Genomic DNA, 23,762 nt, shown 5'->3' with positions numbered 1-23,762 from the left:
AGTACTTTCAATAAGCATCTCATTAAAAAGAAAAGCTTCACTTTACTTAATGATAAAAGCCAGACCGTGCAGGGATTCTCACATCTAATTCAAGTGATGGATTAGGCAACAAATGGTCTTGGTGCCAGATCAGCAATATTGAGGCAGTGGGCTTTATCACTATGCAGGGAGTCCTTTTGCAAAGTGATTGCTTTGCTATAATGTCATAACATGCTCAGTTCTGTGACAAAGAGCACAGCACTTCCAAAGCGAGTAACTGCAATATCCAAACACGGAAGTGTCAGAGATCCAAATAATCAATAAATCTAAATCATATCTAAATTAGCAATAGATGCATATGCCTTTGGTAAATTTATGTGACAAGATACTTGTATTAACATTAAAGGTAGGTAAAGGTAAAGGTTTTCCCCTGACGTTAAGTCCAGTTGTGACCGACTCTGGGGGTTGGTGCTCATCTCCATTTCTAAGCTGAAGAGCTGGCGTTGTCCGTAGACACCTCCAAAGTCATGTAGCCGGCATGACTGCATAGAGCGTGTTACCTTCCTGCCAGAGCGGTACCTATTGATCTACTCACATTTGCATGTTTTCGAACTTCTAGGTTGGCAGGAGCTGGGGCTAACAGTGGGCGCTCATTCCGCTCCTGGGATTTGAACCTGGGACCTTTTGGTCTGCAAGTTCAGCAGCTCAGTGCTTTAACACACTGTGCCACCAGGGGCCCCTATATTAACATACTATAATTTATAGTATGTATTAACATACTATAATTTAATAAGTCAATAAGTGAATTTTAGCCTAATGGCTAAGAGCCTGTGCTATTTATCAGGAGACCATTTCTGCCAAGGACTCACCCAAAGACCTTAGGCAAACCACCACCATTGTCTCAAATAAAAATATTGACTGACCTTATGGAAAGGTATAGACCCAAGATAAGAGAGAAGATTAGGAAAATAGCAAAATGCCTTGGGGAACCATAAAGCTGAATGCAAATACTATGAAATATTCCATAGATTATATCCCTCCCTATTGTCCCTAAATCTTGTTTAAAGTATTGCACTATTTTTGTACTATTTTCCTTGCAGGAACACTACTCTCAAAAAAGTAACAGATCTACTTGGTAATCTTTGCCCACCAACCCACCATAACTCACAAGTCTGATAAGGAATGTAGAGTCCAAGGAGACTGTGACATTAGTGGCCAATAGACCAACCATCATCCCTCACTCTCATGCTTACTTGCAGGTATGAACATTTAAGATGCACCTTGTTTCAGAACAAAAATATTCCCAGCCTATGCTGGACATCCCAGTAGTCAAAGTCAATGCTGTAGCATTCATAGTAATCAGTACTTTTGTATCTATAGATAACGCACATTTCATATCTGATAAACACACAACTATAGCTATATATTTTGAAAAATCTGTCTACCATGTGTTTGGCACATGGCCCTGAGGAGAGGAGCATCTCCTGGCTGAGAAAGTGAAGGATTTTTGCAAGAGAAAGTGGTAGGAACAGATATTTGGCTAGTCTCAGGAAGCTCAAAAGAGGAGTAAACATGGTGTTTCCCATGGCCATTTATTGAGAATGATTTGAGTCCAGGAGTGCTCTCTCTCCACCTACAAAAAACTGGGAACGCATCTACATGGACACTATTATGTTTCTTGGAACCAATTTAGGAGGAACTGGTTTTGCTGTACAGGTATTGACAAGTCTGGAACTGGTTTGAGGTCAGGTGGGTGACTACATTAACAATCAAATTGCGGATCCTTCCCCCATTTCTGGGAGAGATGTGCACCAGCACTAAAGAGGCATAGAAGGCATTTTGGTAGCTCTCTTGTCCCCTTGTTCCCAATTCTCCAAAGTCCTTCAGCAAAAGCAGGTGTCTACAATGTGCTCCGCATTCCACGGAGCCAATTTTGCTATGGGATCTGGGATATACTGGGACCCGCTACAATGCATGATAGGGCTGGACTTGGCCTTTCTTTCCTGTAAATTTCTTCAATATGTTGCATATCCTAAAATCCAAGCTGAAGCATGCATTGATGGTGTGCGCTTTGTGGCCGCCATGGTCTTGAGAAATCTCAAAGCCACACTGTAGATGGGCCTTAAGTGACATGGATGCAGTGGAACTGCTATGATAACCTGCAACGTCTCTGTTTAATTTATAAAAATATATCAAATACACTGTTTTCCTTACTTGAGGAGAGAGATACAAATGTGTGAATCATATCTATTTGCAGTTTGGTTTATAGGGAAGATCACACACTTTTGAAAAGAACACTGGAAAGTCTTTTGGAAGTGCAATATAATGGAGAAGGAATAATACCAGCTGAAGGATGCATGCAAATGGAAGAATGTAGCACACAGGTGCAGGATGATTCAGAAGCATTATGTGATTTTTGATGCTATATAATCTACTCCAAGCACTCGACTGATTCTGGACTGCTGGAACAGACAGCAGTTCCAAGCTCCAAAAAAGACAAAGCTGGTGAATTCTGGTGATGAAAGGATTTCTGCCACCTCCAGGACATATGGTGATAGGCTATGTTTAAGGAGGTAAATTCTCTCTGAAGGATCCTGGACATGTCAAAGAGATTGCCAGGACTCAACTAGCTGATTGATAATTATTTCTATCGTCGAGTTCATATGGAAACAAATGATACTGCTGAACACAGTTCTCAAAGTAACTATTCAATTTTTGGTAGAAAGGCAAAACACTTAATGATAAATTTATGGTCCAGAAAGGGGGGAAATGATTGAAAGGAATGAAAATTGTTTTTAATGTCTCTATACCAATGCACAGCAAAATAAACAAGGCAATCTTGCACTCTTAACATAGGAAGGCAAATATGACTTAATAGTCACTAGTGAAATGAGGTGGAATGACTCTCTTGCTTTCTAATGTAGCAACATAAGCAAGTAACTTAATTTAAAAAAGAATAGGATAAACAAGAAAAGGAGAAGAGCAGTAGGCAGAGGTTATAGTCAGTTGCAAAAAGTTCCATGAATAAAAGAGTGGAAGTTCAGTTGAAAACATTTGGTTAAAAAGCAAAGGAGAAGAAAACAATAGGGACATAATTGTGTGAGTCTGCTATCAATTGGTGAGCCAAACAGAAAACTTGGATTTCGTCATCTTAGATCAGATCACCAAACATTAAAAAGGAAAGAAAGATAGGAGATTCACCTAGCCTGACATCTGTTGGAAGTTAAAGTCTGTCAACAAGATTGAATTCCTCACTTGTTTTGCTGATCATCGCATCTTCCAGAAGGTAGAAGAAGAGACAAATGGATCTTCAATGCATTCTTCAGCAATAGAAGAACTGTTTGGTAAAAGTGGTAATCTTGGTGTTAGACCTCCTTCTCTTGGGATTTGTTGATAAAGGAAAAGCTGAGGGTAATCTGATGCGAACAGGCCATTCGAACTTTTAAGACAGTTGATTTCAATAAGGTTAAGACATGGAATAAATGTGGTCAGAAGTAGTTAATAACATGGTTGCTCATAATGGAAGGGAGTTCTACATAAGTAAGGTACTGAAGACACTGTTGCTGTTGTATGCCTTTAAGTTATGTTCAGTTTATGGCAATCTTAAAATGGACCTACCATGGGGTTTTCTTGGTACGATTTGTTCAGAAGATGTTTGCCTTTGCCTTTCTCTAAGGCTAAGTGTGACTTGCCCAAGATCACCAGTGGGTTTCCATAACAGAATGTGGATTCAAATCCTGGCCTCTAGAATCATGCTTCAAAGTCTATACCATGCTTCCAGTGAAAATTATGAGAAAGAAAAGTGGGCCGCATCTAAATTTCTAAGGAAACAAAGCAGTGACATAAAGGACTTTCTAGCAAACTAAGAGTGCATTCTTTCCATACCAATGCTATACGAGACTTTACTGGCACCTGTTTGAGAATGTGTAGTATCTGGAGAATGGAGCAGTCAGGATGTTTAGTGAAGTACTCAGCTATGCATCATTGCAATGCTAATGGAACTACACTAGCTGCCTATTAGTTAGTGAGCCATAGTCAAGGTTCTGTCACTGAAAGATAAAGCCCCAATCACTTGGGACCAGGATACATAGCAGATCATCATTCCCTGCTAAATATACTTAGCTGGCCTTTGAGATTTTTAGGAGGCCTTAGTAGGTGTTCCATGGTCAACAAAACATCACCATGGTTTTTTTTTAAATGGCTCTTTTTAGCAATAGTATCCATCCTCCAGTACATCCCCCAATACAGAAAGCTGAAAAGGCAGATGATTTTAAGAATATTTTAAGCTTTTTCTGAATTGTAAATTGATTATACTACAACTCTGCTTTACTATTATTTCTTTTAATATATTTTTGTTTGGCTTGTGATGTATTTTAGCTGTGTTTTCACTCTATTTTGTATATAAATAAACCGCACACAGACTTTAGCTGATATGCAAATATTAGAAATAAGGAATTAATCTGTATGATACCCCAGATTAATACTCTGTGCCTCTACTTAAAGAAACCCTAAACCACTTGTAATATGGTGGTTATGAATATGAATCAGAAAGAGTTCTTTGCTATGAACTCTCTTGTTAAGGCTCATCTACACAGGCCAAATAACACGGGAGTGGGGATGAATGGGAAAGGCCACATAATGTGGTCTTACCACTTGTTAGTTAATACTAGGAAATCAATACCTGGAGCTGGATGATTACACAGCCAACCCACTTTCTCTGGGCTCAGGTGGCCCTGGAATGCAGAGGTGGTCCAACAACGAGGCTAAGTAGGCGGCTGCTGTTGGCGCACACCAACAGCGGGCGCACTTGAGGCGCCCCCATGAAAATGTGGTGCTGCCGCAGCAGCCGGGCTCCTGTGCGCAGGGCTTCCATCACTCGCGCGGACAGGCAGCTTGGGTGCCTTACCCGTGCCACGAGAGCGAGCAAAAGTCTGCGCATGGCACGAGTCCCGTCGGCCAAAATGGCCGATGGGACTCTTCTGCGCATGCGCAGGGGTTTGCTCGTGCGGTGATGTAAGGCACGCTGCGTGCCTTATGTCACCATGCGAGCGAACACTTGCGCCTGCGCAGAAGAGTCCCATCGGCCATTTTGGCTGACGAGGCGGGAGCTGCTGCCACCACTGCTGCCGCAGGTATGTGCGGGGCCTTCGGGGGGGCGTGGCCACTAGGTTCGCCTACAAGGTGAAATTACCTAGGGCCACTTCTGCTGGAATGGCACTTACTATGTGGACTCCCGCTGCTGTTAGTGGCAAAATGACTGGCTAGGCGACTCCCCAGAGCAGGCCATGTGTACTAGCCCCAAAGTAAATAGTCTGTGTTGATGCACCCTCAGGGAGGTTACTATCTCTAGACCATCCTGATCCTATTTATACACTGGATGTATGTACCCTGTTTCCCCGAAAATAAGACATCCCCAGAAAATAAGACCTAGTAGAGGTTTTGCTGAATTGCTAAATATAAGGCCTCCCCCGAAAGTAAGACCTAGTAAAGTTTTTGTTTGGAAGTATGCAGGATCGTTAAATGTACATACCATAGATCATTGTACAGGGAAATAAAGGTAGTAACAAGAAATAATAATAATAAAAATAATATAATAACTTTATTCTTGTATCCCACCTCCATCTCCCAGAAGGGACTCAGGGCAGCTTACACAGGAACAAGCCCAACAACAAAATAAATTTACATACAAACAGAAATTTAAAACAGTAATTTAAAAACAGTATAGCAATAAAATATAATATAGAAATTCTTGAAAGGATTCACAGTTTGGTTACGCTGGTTTGTGATGACAACTACTGTACGGTAGATAATAAATTATCATTTTTTAAAAAATTCAACCATAAATGTGAATTCATCTTTGTGGAAAAAATAAGACATCCCCTGAAAATAAGACCTAGCGCATCTTTGGGAGCAAAAATTAATATAAGACACTGTCTTATTTTCGGGGAAACAGGGTAATAATATATGCAAGTGCTTTGAGTACTCCAGAACTAAAACAACAGAAAGCTTGGCAGCTGTATGCTTAAATTTAATATCTATTAATATTAAATTTAATATCTATTAATATCAGATCAAAGCAGGACACAAGAGAGTTGTGGAGAAAAACATATGGAAGTTATTTGGATCAGGAAAAGACATGTACCAATCCCTAATAAAAGTAGTTTTCTGATGCATAAACAATGTTAAAGTGTCAGATTCCCATGACATGGCAATGTGTCATAAAATAGAAATTGTGTCTAGCATATAACTTAATCCCCTACCCCTCACCCCTACTACTTCTAGAGGAAGCAAGTTACCTTTCCATGCATAAGAAGGCGTATAGTGAGTGTGACGTTGAGGCCTCCTTCTGTCACTTTCGTATCTTTTGTGTTCATTCTTCAGCAATATCTGAAATTGGTGGGAACAGCTTTTCAGAGCACTCTCTTCACTTCACTCAACCTAAACAAAGAGGGGAAATACCATTCAGAACCCAAGTTTTATTCAGAACTGAATCAAATTTTATTTCATATGAACTATTTAACGGTTAGCATTTTTGTATAATTATTACAAACTATGCTAAAAATAGGCGCCGGTCACAATTTCACTTCTGATGTTCAGTTCAGTTTAGCTTTGGTCCTGCTAGTATCCCAATGTAAGGTGGCCAATTGACCCACTTCACAAAGGGGAAGTCATTGACTGAAGCCATTCTCATTTTCCCCCCTCTTCATTTTGTTTGTTTATTGTTAAAGTGAAAAACCTTTTACAGTGGGTTTTGTTTCCCCATCCCACTCCATATTTATGGTAGCTTCTGGGAAAAGCACATATTGCAAGGATGCTATAACTAATAGAAATGGAAATTGGGGGTGCAGCTACATTGTAGAATTAATGCAGTTTGACAGCCTTACAAGGCCTTTAGCCTTCTTTGTCTCACCAAACTACAACTCCTAGGATTCCATCGCATTGTGCCAAGTCAGTTAAAGCGGTGTCACACTGTATTCATTTGACAGTGTATATGTATCCTAGGTAGTATTGAGAGAGATCACCAGACAGTGCTGCCACGTTTTTGTCAGCAGATCCATTTTATATTATGTAGTTCTGCTCTTTAGAGATTCTTTTTATAACTGAGCAATTACAAATTTGTTTCTTAAAGGCACAAGCAAGATATAAGAAAGCCATCTATTTATATTTTCAACATATTAAGCCATGTTCTATAAATATTCACTCTAGAATTAAATATCCATATGTTAAAGCAAAAAAAGTCTGAGGATATTTTAAAAATGCAAATATACCGTGGAGGCAAAATGTAGACTTTTTATTTGAACAAGAACTGACATGAAAATCATCATTTGTTTTTTTCCATTCTTTTCTAGCTAACAAAATTCATCTTAACCAGATGTCAGCCCTACAATGGAGGAAGACCTCTTGCTGAAAGCAGTCAAGAGTTATTTTCCCCTATCAATCTTTTATCTTGTCTAGTTTTGTTTTTGTCTAGGAAGCCCACAAGTTGCTCATCCCCTCAAATTAAGATCAGGTTGTGTCATACCTTTGGATGAGAAAGCAGTATTTATTTTTTGTTAAAGAAATAATGAATATCACAAAATGACAAATAATTTTTGACAATGCAAAAACAAAGAGAAGGAGTAGCAGCAGCAGCAACAAATATCTATCCATAAAGAAAGTATAAAGAAAGACAAAGAAAAACAGCAATACTATCCCTCTATTTCTTGGCTTATTTTTGTCTGGCCTTAATAATCCCAGATGGGTCAGACAATCTCAGCTTGAGATAACAACAAATATAACACACCAGTAGCCCAGTTTTGGAGAGCTACGTTTGTCTTATGGCCTAGGACACATTTGGAGTTATAATCTCAATTTCGAGTCTTTACAGCCACACAATGTAGATCAATAAAATTATTCATCTATTACAGGTGGGTCCAGTCTGAGAAATAATATTGAAAAAGATGTGATATATTTCAGGCAAACACATGCTCCTTAAAGTTATGTTCAGCTAATGGTAATGGGGGTTATGGTATGTTTCAGTGGAGAATTGTTTGGTAGAAGACTTGCTCAAACCTTTCCTTGTGTTAAAACTTGCCAAACCTTTCATGTTGGTGACTCAGCTTTTTAGACCTGCAACATTCAGTCTTACAAGCAAACCAGAGGACAATTCAACCCCTTATAAGAGATACAGACACATAAATAAACTGTAATAATAATAATAATAATAATAATAATAATAATAATAATATATTTTTATATCCTGCTCCCATCTCTCCCAGGGGGACTCGGGGTGGCTCACATGGGGAACAAGCCCAATGTCACATATAACCAATATAAACAATATAAACAATAAAACCATAAGGTAAAGGTAAAGGTTTCCCCTGACGTTAAGTCCAGTCATGTCTGACTCTGGGGTTGGTGCGCATCTCCATTTCTAAGCTGAAGAGCCGGTGTTATCCGTAGACACTTCCAAGGTCATGTAGCTGGCATGACTGCACGGAGCGCCGTTACCTTCCCGCTGGAATGGTACCTACTGATCTACGCACATTGCCATGTTTTCAAACTGCTAGGTTGGCAGAAGCTGGAGCTAACAGCGGGCGCTCATTCCGCTCCCGGGATTTGAACCTGCGACCTTTCGGTCTGTAAGTTTAGCAGCTCAGCACTTTAACACACTTCGCCACCCGGGCTCCCATATAACAGCATAAAACAGGATCAAACAGCATATCAGAACAATGAGTCTGAGCATAGTGCAATATATATAGAGAGGCAAAAATTATACAGGCTCAACATAAGGCTCAGGATAAAATATAGGGCGATCAGGAAGAGTAATCTCATTTAAAAATAAAATCAACAAGAGAGGAACATCGATAAGGTGTGAAGGCTGTGACAACTACATCTCTAACTGGGGCTATTCAGTCAAAAGCATTTCGAAATAGTCATGTTTTGAGGTCCTATACGAAAAGTATAGTTTCAAATATATATATTTAAAATTTTAATTTTTTTTGCTTATTTGACACAGACTTCGAGGCTTCCCATCACTACAAGCGGACACTAATGTGTTAGGGCACACAGTTTGGAAAGCTCTGCCTCAACTACAATAATAATCTCCCTCCTCTCCAGAAAGCTTCTGATATTAATCTAAGGCTGGATCTACTCTGCTAAATAATGCATTTTGAACTGCATTTATATGGTCAGTGTAGACCCATATAATACAGTTCAAAGAAGTTCAGACTACATCATTTGGCAGTGCAGATCCAGTGTAAATTAGGGCAAACAAAACTTTTATCACTGCATGGACGATAAATTATGATACCAGTTCTCTCTCTCCTTCAGTAAAATGCATGAGAACTCTAAACTGTTCCTGAAGGCCAGGGCGTGGAAAAGGAATTTACTTGAACTGGCAGAGATGACAGAGTGCGAAGGGCTTCCACTTCGAGAAGTAACTCTTGTTGGCGGTGAAAAGTATTATGAGGCCTTGCTGTGGTCCACCCGCCGGCCACATGCCTCACTACAAAAAGGCCCGTCTCCCAGGCCTTAGTCTGCACTGCCATATATGCAGGTTCTGGCTGTAAATTGGGCCTGAGGAAGGAGAAGCTGGAAGCCCCGTTGCATGGGTGATAAAGTGTTATTTATTTACAGTATTTATATTCCACCCTTCTCACCCCGAAGGAGACTCAGGGCGGATTACAATGAACACATATATGGCAAACATTCAATGCCAACAGACAAACAACATATATAGACAGACACAGAGGCATTTAACATTTTTTTCCAGCTTCACGATTCCGGCCACAGGGGGAGCTGTTGCTTCACTGTCCACTAGTGGCTGTACTTCCTCATTCCTTTCCTCGTGTTTTGCTGGCAGTTTTATGATGTTGTAAATTAGTTAAATTAGCCTCCCGCATAAAGCGTACCTAAATTTCCCTACTTGACAGATGCAACTGTCTTTCGGGGCTGCATAGGTCAACGCAAACCGGGCTATTTAATGGTTGGGGGCTTAACCCGACCCGGGCTTCGAACTCATGACCTCTCAGTCAGTAGTGATTTATTGCAGCTGGTTACTAGCCAGCTGCGCCACAGCCTGGCCCTCACTTATTGTGGGGGTTAGGTTCCAGGACCACCCGCAATAAGTGAAAATCTGCAAAGTATGGAAGCTATATTTATTTTAATATTTATACATTATTTTAGTAGTTATACACTATTTTATGTCTTTATCAAACAATAATGTGTTGATTAATCGCCTCCTTCTCCTCCCATTGTCACTTGGGCTCCTTTTCTCTTCCTCTGGCTTCTCCTTCCTCCCTTCCTTAGGCTGTAAAGTGTAATTTTTTATGATTTATAATAGTCTTTTAGAGTTTAATGAAAATCCGTAAAACAGCAAATCCATGAAAAGTGAACCGCGAAATAGTGAGGGAACACTATATACCATTATTATGCCAGTTCTCTCTCTCTTTTAGTAAAATGCATTTTCTCTATGTCTGTCTGTCTCTGGTTGAATCTACATTGCCATATAATGCTCTTTCAGAATGCAGATTAAATGCATTGAACTGGATTATATGAGTCTATATAGCCATATAATCCAGTTCAATCTGATTAATCTGCATTCTGAAACTGCAGTGTAGATTCAGCCTGTTTTACTTACACACAAACACATGTGTACATTTCCTCCGCTTGTGTGAATCACTGTTCTATTGCAATTTCCCTTTTAGATCTTTTATCTTACAAAGTCTACAACTTTTTCACTGTTCGGTGTAAAACAGGCCCCAGTGAGAGGAGATAGTGAGACTTTCACTATCTTTAGACTCTAGAAATTTCTTGGCTTTTCTCCAGTTTTGTCTGATATCTTTTATTATCTTTTGGTATTTTAAGTATTTGTGTTCCCAAACAGAATAACTAGATAAGGGCTTGCAGAGGTCACTGAGTACGGAGGTGCAATCCAATGCTTGTTTTCTTTCATATGTTCCTTGCTGTTCACTATTCTGAAATCTGACAAGCCCCATTTCAAAGCCACTGCTCACATAATAATAGGACAGAGTGGCCTTTGATACAATTCTTTTCCAAGAACAAAAGCTTCTCTTGGCAAGACTATAAACTGTTTGCTATAGGTTACCCATATCTTTCTAGCCAAGCATGATTAATAACACACAAATCTGTTCATCACTCATGCTATGGATTCTTTCAACTATAATGTCAGCATTATGGGCTCAGAAGTCTCTATGATTTTAAAAGGGGCTCTTATATTATATTGGTACTAGCTGTGCCCGGCCACGCGTTGCTGTGGCGAAGTATGAGGCCCCTTCTACACAGCTGTATAAAATGCACACTGACGTGGATTATATGGCAGTGTGGAGTCAAGATAATCCAGTTCAAAGCAGATAATATAAGATTATAAATGGGTTATATAGCTGTGTGGAAGGGCCTTGAGTCTACACTGCCATATAATCTAGTTAAAATCAGATAATCTGTATTGTATAGGCAGTGGGAAAGAGGCCTAAGTGAGGCCTAACTCTGCCTGTCCCCTGGGCTGAGTGGGTTGCTAGGAGACCAAGTGGGTGGAGCTTAGCCTTCTAACTGGCAGCAATTGGATAATAACAATTATTCCTTTCCCTCTAATTAGGACTTTATTTTTCTTTTCTTTTTGTTGTATGAACGTAGAGGCATGGATGAGGGATTGTGCTGCCAAGTTTAGTGTTTCTGGGATGTGTAGTTTTGTTGTTTTGTCCTAGGCCGAAATTTTGTTACCCTTTTATATATATAGATGATTTCATTTTTTTTCTGCATACTACCCCCAGGACTATTTTGCCAGGCCCTTTTAACATCTATTTCTGAAAATGTCTTTAATTGCGATGGCATGGAGAATGACCAGAGACCTATTTATTCAGATAAATCAGGAAAGAGTCAACAAGGTCAGAGGGATAAATTCAGCCAAAGGTGATACCTGCAAGAAAACACGAAACAAGAGGAATGTATCTGAAGAGGTTCAAAGGCTGTCAAAAGTACTGAAAATATCTTCCAATGGATGATGCAAGATGCAGGAACATGAATAATGTATTGAGTTCTCTTTAATACCCAAGCACAAACGGCAGAAGTGATACATGTATCCTGCTGCAAAAGGTTTGCTTTGAGTAGATTCAGGTCACAAACAAGCTTGATCGATTCAGTTTTTGTTCTAGTTGCAAGTATTGTTTTACTACCTGATTAATTTGTGAGACATAACTTTAATCAACGGATGTGTGAATAAAGAACGCATTTAGCTTCTTAAGAAATATCTTGATTCTGGTGTATTACAAATGAAAAACAAAATATGGCAGTAAGGAAGGCTTTCCTACTTACAGTAAGTGCTGGCTTTTATTTACTAAACTGCAACTATCTAGCACAGGGGGGTCAAATACATTTTCATTGATGGCCCCACCAGCCTTATGGGCTCGGGCTGTGGCGCAGGATGGAGAGCAAGCCAGCTGTAACCAGCTGCAATGAATCACTCTGACCAGGAAGTCATGAGTTCGAGGCCCGCTCGGAGCCTATGTTTGTCTTGTCTTTGTTCTATGTTAAAAGGCATTGAATGTTTGCCTATATGTGTAATGTGATCCGCCCTGAGTCCCCTTTGGGGTGAGAAGGGCGGAATATAAATGCTGTAAATAAATAAAATAATAGTTGCTTTCAAAGGGCAATTGAATTCATGGATGGAGAATCAATGGATACAGAAGGCCAATGATAATTTTTACATGGTTATTAATTCTTTTTAAAGGTTTTTTTTTCCAATTTGGGTCCTCAGATGTTACTGAATGACAACTCCCATCATTTTGATTATCCACCATGCGAACTGGGGTTAATGGCAGTTGCAGCCCAATGGGACTTGTGGCTCTGAGGTTGGGGAAAGGTTAAAGGACATTTTCAAGTCAGATATCATATCCACAGGTCTTGTATCTAAATTCAAACTCCACTCTCCTGACAAAACAGAACAAACTGCAGCCTTCCAGATGTTACTGTATCACAATTATTTATTTATTTATTTATTATTTATTTATTTCCATCATTTCTATCCTGCCCTTCTCACCCGAAGGGACTCAGGGCGGCTTACAAAACTGGCAGAATTCGATGCCAATACACAACAATACAAAAGAATAAAACATAAGAAGTTAAAAACAGATTTAAAACAATACAAAATACTTGAGCCATTCATCCGCAGAACCTTGTAAATAAACCTTAGTCCAGACTGAGTCGAAGCCAACAAAACTTATTCTTTGAACGCTTGCTCGCATAGCCAGGTCTTCACTTTCTTTCTAAAACTCAAAAGGGATGGAGCCTGCTGGATGTCACTAGGGAGGGAGTTCCACAGTTCCAATTGCCATCAGTTATCATCATGTCTAAAGATGAGGAATACAGTAGTTGTAGGCCAACATCTGGAGGGCCACAGAAAATGGCATGATGGCCTAGATTCTGCACACAGGCTTTGCATTAAACACATGTCTTCTAGCATATCAATATCTCAACATGCTATTGGGTAATGTGCTCAGATTAAATTGATGATTTTACTAAAAGGCAGCTGAATAATGCTAGGCAATTATTTTCTTAGTTGTCTTTTTATATCCCTTTTAACAGAATTTGTGACACTATCATTTAAAATGTTAGACATTTAAGAAATAGCAATACATTTAATTAGTATTGTGTGGTTATACCTAAATTTAAAGATCCAGCTTGATTGTCAGCTAGACATCAATTTCTGGTTGCATCGCTTTAGTGTATAGTTTGATTATGGATTATTTCAAAAAAGTAATCCATAATGTGTTCTGTTCAGTTTAATATATTACTTTAAAAATATCCTCTCAAAACTTACATTGGAATATGGATTCATAGCATTCGAACTGTAGTTTATAGCTTCACTTAAACCTAGAACCTCTCCACATGGCCATCACCGGCGAAAAGGAAATGCGCGTGGGATGCCTCATGGTACCCCACCACCCTCCCTTCTTTTCCCATCATATGGTGGGGACGGGACAAGATGCATTGCATTGGCCCATCATCCTTTCCCCCATCATATGGGGAAATGGGGAGCTACCTATAAAATACTTTCCTCTCCATCGTGGAAGAGGAACCATCTTGCAACGCTTCTCCTCCACTTCCATAGGAATGTGAGTGTAATCTGATGACGCCAGTATAATCTGATGACGCTTAGCAGGATCTGTCAACAAGTGGAAGAACGGGGTCAAAAAAGCCCCATGTGAAGAGGTCCCAGCGATGTGAACAGCCAACTTTATATTTCACACATATGCCTATCACATATACTAATTTATACAGTCTGAAGAGAAAGGAACCATTTACAATTTCAAGTCAGCATTTAATAGTATCCTCTGAGCCTGACTGTTTACTAAATTGAAGATTCCTTCCCTAAACCATATATTATATATACTCATCCACACACTATATGATGAAAGTAAAATGCATCCCAAAAGGATATTTGTGATCTTTGGTTTCAGTCAGAAGGCAAGTGAAACAAACTTGTATTTTAGCTTCTTTATTGTTAAAAAATTATATTAATAACATGGTAAAGTCCCTATCTAATACAGACCTTCTCCCCTCCCCATTAGTAAACCAATCGATCTGTGTTTTATTATATGCAGATGATATTGTAATCTTATCTTTTATAGAAGTTGGTTTCATGAGAGCCATAAGACCCTTCTCCACATATTGTGTGCTATAAACCAACCCAAGACTGAAATACTTGTTTTTTCAACAACAACAACAACAACATTTAAAAATGCTCAATAAGGTAGAAGGCAACAGGCAAAGTAGAAGACTGCATTACAGATGGATAGAATTGACCAGGTAAGGCAGAACACTGAGTCTGCAAGATCTGAATAAGTTGTGGATGACAGGGTGATGTGGAGGCTTCTCATTCTAGGATCACCAGATCAAAATCAGCTTGATAACAACAAAAACCTCGATAATTAGTTTTGCAGAACTAATGATTAATTATGCATTAACTATGCAATTGACATTGTAAGCTCCCTTGGGCAGAAACCTGAAGGTCAGTGAAGGTCATGTAAGAAATGGATTCTATCTTTTCTATGAAATCCCAGAATATAGGAATGACTAAATCTAATCAGTGCTTGGACTTCTCAAGCACCTACTTTCTTTTACTAGTGACTTTGTGCCATCACAAATTAGGACTCTCAGTTAAAGAAATGAAATTGCTGGCATCAGCATTAAATATTTATACTACATAAAACAATGTATGTAAAACATTAATTTTGGTTTGATATGCTTTTATCTGGTTTTAGATCATGCACCATGTTAGAAGAGTACTCTGTCCAGGAAGAGAGAATGGACTCTGCTACCTGCTTTATATAAATTCTCATATTCAAAGTATAGTAGAGTCTCACTTATCCAATATTCTGGATTATCCAACGCAGTTTGCCTTTTAGTAGTCAATGTTTTTTGTAGTCAATTTTCTCAATACATTGTTATGTTTTGGTGCTAAATTCGTAAATACAGTAATTACTACATAATGTTACTGTGTACTGAACTGCTTTTTTCTGTCAATTTGTTGTTTTGTGGCTTAATTTGTAAAATCATAATGTAATCTATATATATAAATGAGTGATGGCATCACGGCGACCAACAAAACAACAAAACCACAGGCCCCCCAACCTCGAAATTTGAAAACACAACCCATCATCCACGCCTCTAGGTTGATACAACAAAAAGAAAAGAAAAATAAAGTCCTAATTAGAGGGAAAGGAGTAATTGTTTTTATCCAATTGCTGCCAGTTACAGGGCTAATCTCTGCCCACTTGGTCTCCTAGCAACCAACTCAGCCGAGGGGACAGGCAGACTTAGGCCTCTCTTAGGCCTCTCCCACAGATTATCTAATCTGTTTTTATCCAATTGCTGCCGCTCCATGCAGTCATCCCACATGACCTTGGAGTAGTCTACGGATAACGCCGGCTCTTTGGCTTAGAAATGGAGATGAGCACCAACCCCCAGACTCAGACACGACTGCACTTAATGTCAGGGAAAACCTTTGCCTTTTACCTTAACTACCACCTATTCCTCAATACTTTATTTCCCATTCCACCATACTTCGCCACAGCAACGCATGGCCAGGCACAGCTAGTTTGATGTATAATAGGCTTTTCCTTAATCCCTTCTTATTATCCAACGTTTTCGCTTATCCAACGTTCTACCAGCCCGTTTATGTTGGCTAAGTGAGACTCTGCTGTAATATTTTTCTAATCTTCTGTCTGATCAATTGGCAGCACATTTTTGATGAAAATGTTTTTAAACAGATTAATCTAGCTAATCTAAATGATTAATTGTGCTAAACATTTCAGCACCAAGAAAAGACTTTCTTGGTTGTATGTCATATATTTCTCTGGATGGATACTGATAAAACAGCTGCACAGAGAATTGTTTAGCCTCAAATTCCTAATCTACTTATAGAGAGATATATTAGATTCTCTCAGCAGTCTGCATCTCTACTAATTCGACAGACATGTCAGTATGTATTTGGATTCCTAGCATGAATATTTTCTCTAGTTTCTCCTGCATCCAGACTGCCCTTTAGGTACAGATGGAACATAGCATCTGCATGTGACACAAACATTATCTGTCATTGTCTGCAACAAATATAGTGCTAATCCTTTCCTATAGCATGCAATACAAAAAGAATATCTGAAGTATTAATGGAATGAAGTATTGTAAAGATTATGGGTTAATACCACAGAACGTAATTAACTAATGGAGACTGCAGATTTTACAAAGCGATACTGAGGGTATAAAGAGTTCAGAGGTATTTTTAAAAAAACAATCTTGATAGGAAAGAAATCACAATCCAAATTTAGGAGATTAACAGTAACTCCTACGCATGTTTGTTGAGAACTATGGTCTAAGGAGCTCACAGTCTCAAATATATATATAGGATATTGTGCTTTTTATTTTCCAGTTATGTGACTGATCACAAATGTTCCATAAGAACTCCACACACTGAAAACACATGAACAAGACAGGTATTTGATATGTGGTGGAAAAATGAAAATTTTCAGACATTGAAGCCTGAAGAAAATTTCTGTACTACAATACCTTAGAGGAACTCTAAAGGTCAATGGAAACATTACTGTTGCTGTTTGGCAACTGCTGTTGTATGATTTACATTGGTGAAGGAATTAGATTCTTACTGCCCATCCTAGCACCACAGATCCAGCACTGAAGTTGGGTTGGAATGATGGGATGCTGGGAGAGAAAATAAACTCAGAAATTCCAATGCATTAAACACAGATTTCACCCTCAATACCCAGGGAAGAAAGATAGGCAAACAATGACCCTCTTTGTGTAACGTGGGATTCCAAATCTGACTTGACCAGACTTGGGAACCACAAGGAAGCTAAAGGGGACCATGGCTAGCACAGTGGGTTAAATCTCCAACTACAGAAAATCTTGTCAACCAGAAGATTGGCAGCTCAAGCCCAGGTCGGGGTGAGCTCCCGCCATCAGCCCTAAATTCTGCTTACCTAACATATCAAAAACAGCAAAGTGAGTAGATAAATAGGTCCCGCTTTGGCAGGGAGGTAAAAGGCACCCTTGAAAACCATGCTGGCAAATTCAATTAGGAAGGTGTCTATGGCCAAGAGCCTCCTCGGCATGGGAAATGGAACATCAGCACTTCCCCATGGCCAAGTTGAGCACAGTCTCCAGATGTTGTAATTGAAAAAGTGGGAAGCCTTGCCTGTGTCCATGTACTGTCTGTCTTTGTTGTTAATTGTATAATGGCACTGAATGCTTGCCATATATGTATTCTGTAATCCTCTCTGAGTCCTCTCAGGGAGATAGGAATATAAATATATTATTGTTATTATATTAAAGGTTGTACACAGGCCATGGCTCATTCTCAGCACTAATTTTAGCCCCATTAACTCCTAATTTTTCATTTCAACAGTTAACATGTACACCCTTTGGATTTGGTAGATTGGTTCAGTCAAGTCAGACCTAGGATTCCAAGAAGATGAATCCATAACCAAGGATCCAGGTTCAAAAGGCAATAGATCAGAAGATCAAGTGAATTCCAAAGTGGTCACTCAAAGCCGAAGCCGGGGTTGACTTTTTTATTTATTCAAGATCATGTCCCCTACCTGCAGTTTGTCCTGTTTTTCAATCTCTCTCTCACACACACAAACTCCACACTCCCAAACACACTACTCACATGACAGACTATAGCATCAAGTCTAGTTTGCTCTGTATCAGTGCTGCTCCTTTAGGCATGAATTTGTTTTCAAGTATTTACATTTGCCCTTTAGCATACAGATTGAAAAAGTAACTAAAATTTACATTTGCAGCCGAAGTGAAGAAAAATTGGTACAAGATGTTTTTTTAGATGGTACCTTACACCGGAAAGGCTAGCTAGATTCAGTTCAATAACAGCCCACGGTCCAAGGAAGTAAAAACACCAATGCTGGTAAATGTATAGACACAAAGAAATTATGATCCGCAATGCAGAAGATCTGGAAGTTGCAATAATTTTTGTTTTGTTGTTTGTTCTTTTTTTTTGGGGGGGGGGGGGTCCTTTTTTTTCTTTCCCTGCCCTTTTTACCTTATTGTTCTTCTATATTTGGTTTCTTTTCTATCATTCCAAATTGTTCCCCCACTTTTAATGTATCATTAAAGCATAAATAAAAAATGAAAAAAAGTAACAGTTTAAAACAATTTCAGATTAAAACAGGAGGATAAATGAACACTTCTCTGCAACTACAGTAGAGTCTCACTTATCCAAGCCTCACTCATCCAAGCCTCTGGATAATCCAAGCCATTTTTGTAGTCAATGTTTTCAATATATCGTGATATTTTGGTGCTAAATTCGTAAATACAGTAATTACAACATAACATTACTGCGTATTGAACAACTTTTTCTGTCAAATTTGTTGTATAACATGAAGTTTTGGTGCTTAATTTGTAAAATCATAACCTAATTTGATGTTTAATAGGCTTTTCCTTAATTCCTCCTTATTATCCAAGATATTCGCTTATCCAAGCTTCTGCCGGCCCGTTTAGCTTGGATAAGTGAGACTCTACTGTATACAAAAACCAAGAAGTAAAAACAGCAGTGCTAGCCAAAAGCATGATTGTAGGAAATAAAAAAATCACTTATTCTTTTATTAGGTCAACCCAAAGATCACAAATACTGTGCAAGTTTTGGTGTTTTTCCAAATGTTTTATGAGGCAGAGTGGGAAATGACGTGTGATATCAAGCCACGGAGTTTGCCTCTAATTACAGTCTGAAAGTGGGAAGAGATGTCAGATATTCAGATTAGGTTCTACTAAGTTTCAGGATGATTTCAGGTTGTATCTATGACTCTGCCAAGATTTAATGCAGTGATTCTCAACCTGTGGGTCCCCAGGTGTTTTGGCCTACAACTCCCAGAAATCCCAGCCAGTTTACCAGCTGTTAGGATTTCTCAGAGTTGAAGGCCAAAACACCTGGGGACCCACAGGTTGAGAACCACTGATTTAATGGGAAGAAAAAATGACACAGTTGTTGATCTTCCATTTGTGAAAGTATGAAAACCAGCTGCTACTCAGGACTATCCCCATGTTTAGATAAACTGTTCACCCATCTTTTCCTTGCTTACAAAGAACAGAGTCAGCAACTATACAATGTGGACAAGTCTATATAGGAACCACCAAACACAGCATTGCCCAAACATGAATCAAGGAACATGAAAGACACTGCAGACTGACTCAACCAGAGAAATCAGCCATAGCAGAGCACTTGATGAACCAACCTGGGCACAGTATATTATCTGAGAACAAAGAAATGCTGGACCACTCTAACAAGCACTATGTCAGACTACACAGAGAAGCCATTGAAATTCACAAGCATGTGGACAATTTCAACAGAAAAGAGGAAACCATGAAAATGAACCAAATCTGGCTACCAGTATTAAAAAACTCTAAAATCAGAACAGTAAAACCGGGGAATTCCAATAATGAATCAATCAGGGTAAGCTAACACCTCCGAACAAAGGATTCCCTCAGGCAGGAAGAAGCCAGGAGATGAATCTGGCAAGGCCATTAATGCTAATCAAGGTGATTAATTAAAACATTCACACTGGCTTCCAACAGACAAAGAGTTTCTTCTCCCACCCTGGACCTTCCACAGATATATAAACCTTCCTTGCTTAGTTTTTCCCCCAATATGCCTCACAACCTCTGAGGATGCCTGCCATAGATGTGGGTGAAACATCAGGAGAGAATGCTTCTGGAACATGGCCATACAGCCCGGAAAACACATAAGAATTATACAATGTACTCACTACCTTATTAACAGGGAATTACTGTTGAATCTCCATATCATTGGATTCTGAATCCACAGATCCATCATCCATGGCTTGAAAATATTCCCCCTTAAAAAAAAAATCCAAAAAGCAAAACTTAATTTTGCGATTTTATATAAGGTATACCATTTCGTCATGCTCAAGTCCCATATATAATGGGACTTGATCATCAACGGATTTGTTATCCTCAGAAGGGTCCTCCCTCCCAGAATCAAATTCTAGCAGATACCAATGGACCCCCGTATACAGAACTATTAGGGTAAAGGTAAAGGTTTTTTTTATTCCAGATTTTAAACAGGTATATCATCTAGTGCTTTCAAATTTTGGTGAAACTACTGATGCAAAAGGCCTTGAAGGGCTTGTCCTTCAGCTGGCTGTGGTTCTCTGAATGGTGCTGCTGCTGCTGATGGCTGAATATAATCTCTGATTCACAAATTATGAATGAACAAGCTGACCTTGTAAGTACATGCTTCTCCCAGATGTGCATACAAAGATTCTCGGCACAACATCAGAACAACCCTAACAAGGGTTGGGGAGGGGGAGATGCTGAGTTATTTCTTAATTCAGTATCTCCTCAGTATCTCAGAGAGAGTCATAACTCTGCATGCTAATGTGGCCAGTAGTTGTATGGGCTGGGGGATTTGCGGGGTTGTAGTAAAATAAGTATTTTTAGAAGCTCTGTTTGATACAAGAAAATACATTGCGACATTTCTGACAAAATATCAGTCCCCTTGATCTCAAAATTATCAGGAACCATCTCTGTTGTTATTATTATGAAAATGATTAAATGATTTTAGTCACTGCTATGTTGTACTACACATACCACACGGTTATACAGTGGCTTTTTTTGTAGCATGTCTTATATGTACACAGAGCCGGCCCTAGGTATTTTTCAAGTGTAGGTGAACAGAATTTTGGTGCCCCCCCCCAAACCAATCACTGAAAAATAAAAGCGTTGGATAAGTGAAAATGTTGGATAACAAGGAGGGATTAAGGAAAAGCCTATTAAACATCAAAATAGGTTATGATTTTACAAATTAAGCACCAAAACATCATGTTTTACAAGAAATCAACAGAAAAAGCAGTCTTGACTGCACCCCCGTATGTTTTGCACCCGAAGCGACCACTTAATTCGCCTCATTGTTGGACCAGCTCTGTATGTACACTAGAAAAGGATCAAAACTTCAGCTGCTATTCAGTGGTATTCCCTCAGTGTTCACACCCCTGAAACTGTTGCATTTTCAATATGTTGACAACCTTATGGTTTTAAACCATGTAATACATCTGCACATAGAATTATGTGGGATTCAAAGCAAATTAATCATACTGTAAAAGCCTAGACAGTAATGCTTTTGTTTAACACAGAGTCATGAGACGCATTAATGCTGAAATATAGCTCAATCATAAGAAAACAAGAAATCATTGTCTGCTTATAAAGGCTGGCCTGTTCTCTGTGGCTACAAAGGCATCACTTGATTTTCATCACTATTGTAACTGAACAACATAAGCTGATAGAACCGAACTGTCATTCTCTTGTTAACATTTCACGCTGTACAATTAGTAAGCATCTGTTAGGCGATGTGAACGTCTTTGTACATATTACCTCTGGCAAGGAATAGATGTGTCTTTCTAACATCAGACCTCAGTTTTGCCAGTTCATGGTAAACATTGCAAGAATTATGAATCTATTTTAAAGTGCTAGAACTCACTCAACAATTATTCAGATCCAGAGCCGGCCCTAGGTATTTTTCAAGTGTAGGGGAATAGAATTTTGGCGCCCCCCCCAAAAAAAATCACTGAAAAATAAAAGTGTTGGATAAGCAAAAATGTTGGATAATAAGGAGGTATTAAGGAAAAGCCTATTAAACATCAAATTACATTAAGATTTTACAAATTAAGCACCAAAACATCATGTTTTACAAGAAATCAACAGAAAAAGCAGTCTTGATTGCGCCCCCTATGTTTTGCGCCCCAAGCGACTGCTTAATTCGCCTCAATGTTGGACCGGCTCTGTTCAGATCTATATTTCTTGAAGGATTTTGACTACACCATACTGTATCCTCACAACACATCTGCTAAGAGTGAAAGAACGAAGCAAGCAGAATTGCGTGATTTGTTACAGTGGACCCGTGACTCTCAAAGTCTCATCTCCCTCTTCTCTTTCAGTTACTTTCATTGTCATGTCCCAATCACAATATATTGAGATTATTCTTGTTTATTGAAACAAAGCAGCTCAATTCACTGATGATCAAACTAGCTTGTCTTTTTTTTTTTTAAAGGATTGAAAAGAGCCAACACAGTTAAGGATTCATGGATAACACAAAACCTATTCCAGTCTCCTTTTGGCAACTGTTATGCAGAAGGCGAGGGGAGAGGGATGATGTGAACACAACACTGTTCTGTACTTCATTCCTAGAATACTAAGTACATACTCGAGTATAAACCAACCTGAATATAAACTGAGGCACCTAATTTTACCACAAAAAACTGGGGAAAATTATTGACTCGAGTATAAGACGAGGGTGGGAAATGCAGCAGCTACTGGTAAATTTCAAAAATAAAAATAAAAATAGATACCAATAAAATTAAATTAATTAAAGCATACATTAAATGCTTCTGAATATTTACATAAAACTGTAATTTAATATAATAATAAGAGTTTAATAAGATAAAACTGTCCACCTCTGATTACAAATATATCAAGTATAAGCCAATCGGAATATACGCCAGCCAGGACTCTCACTCAAGTATAAGCCGAGACGGGCATTTTCAGCCCTAAAAAGGGCTTATACTCAAGTATATACGGTAACTGTTTCTTATGTAACAATGTACACTGTAACTGATCCACAGCTTCTCAGGGAGCATCATGGCTGAGCAGGGAGTTCAATCCACATCTCCATGGTCTAGATCAGGGGTCCCCAAACTTTTTTAACAGGGGGCCAGTTCACGGTCCCTCAGACCATTGGAGGGCCAAATTATAGTTTTTTTAAAAACTATGAACAAATTCCTATGCACACTGCACATATCTTATTTTGAAGTAAAAAACAAAACAAAAAGGGAACAAATACAGCCTCAATGTTAATCATCATCATCATCATCATCATCATAAAAATAATAGAGGGTTGGAAGAGACCCCTTGGGATATCTACTCCAACCCCCTTCTGCTTTTGTGCACCACATCATAATCAAAGCACCGCTGACAGATAGCCACCCAATGACGACAACAACAACAACAACAACAACAACAACAACACCATAATAAACATGGTTGGAAGAGACCCCATGGGCCATATAGTCCAACCCCTTTCTCCCTTTGTGAACCAAAACATAAAGCACCCCTGACCAACAATGGCAATAATAATAATAATAATAATAATAATAATAATAATAATAATAATACTGTAATGTTCGGGGTTGGAAGAGTGCTAGCCTTCAAGAAAAATGAATCCATGACAGGGTTGCAAAGGAGGGAGTCTA

The 23,762-nt window shown here is 38.9% G+C and overlaps 1 protein-coding gene across 13 annotated transcripts in view; it reads right to left on the bottom strand.

Annotated features, from left to right (window-relative positions):
- Positions 1–23,762, bottom strand: part of LOC100552334 (poly(rC)-binding protein 3) — a 240,269-nt gene that overhangs the window by 40,313 nt on the left and 176,194 nt on the right. For 11 of the 13 annotated variants that reach the window (XM_016994479.2, XM_062957908.1, XM_016994478.2 and 8 more), the window contains one exon: positions 6,276–6,417. In XM_016994479.2, coding sequence (XP_016849968.1) covers positions 6,276–6,353 — 78 coding nt within the window. In that variant the 5' untranslated portion in view covers positions 6,354–6,417. Of the gene's footprint in view, positions 1–3,180; positions 3,204–3,234; positions 3,317–6,275; positions 6,418–23,762 lie in introns of those variants that run through there. The other 2 variants (XM_062957909.1, XM_008113011.2) reach the window with 2 other exon arrangements.

Source organism: Anolis carolinensis, chromosome 6 (genome assembly GCF_035594765.1).
Source record: "Anolis carolinensis isolate JA03-04 chromosome 6, rAnoCar3.1.pri, whole genome shotgun sequence".
NCBI classification, from domain to species: Eukaryota; Metazoa; Chordata; class Lepidosauria; order Squamata; family Dactyloidae; genus Anolis; species Anolis carolinensis.
The sequence above is the reverse complement of the archived record's forward strand: the minus strand, read 5'-3'. Positions and strand labels throughout refer to the sequence as shown.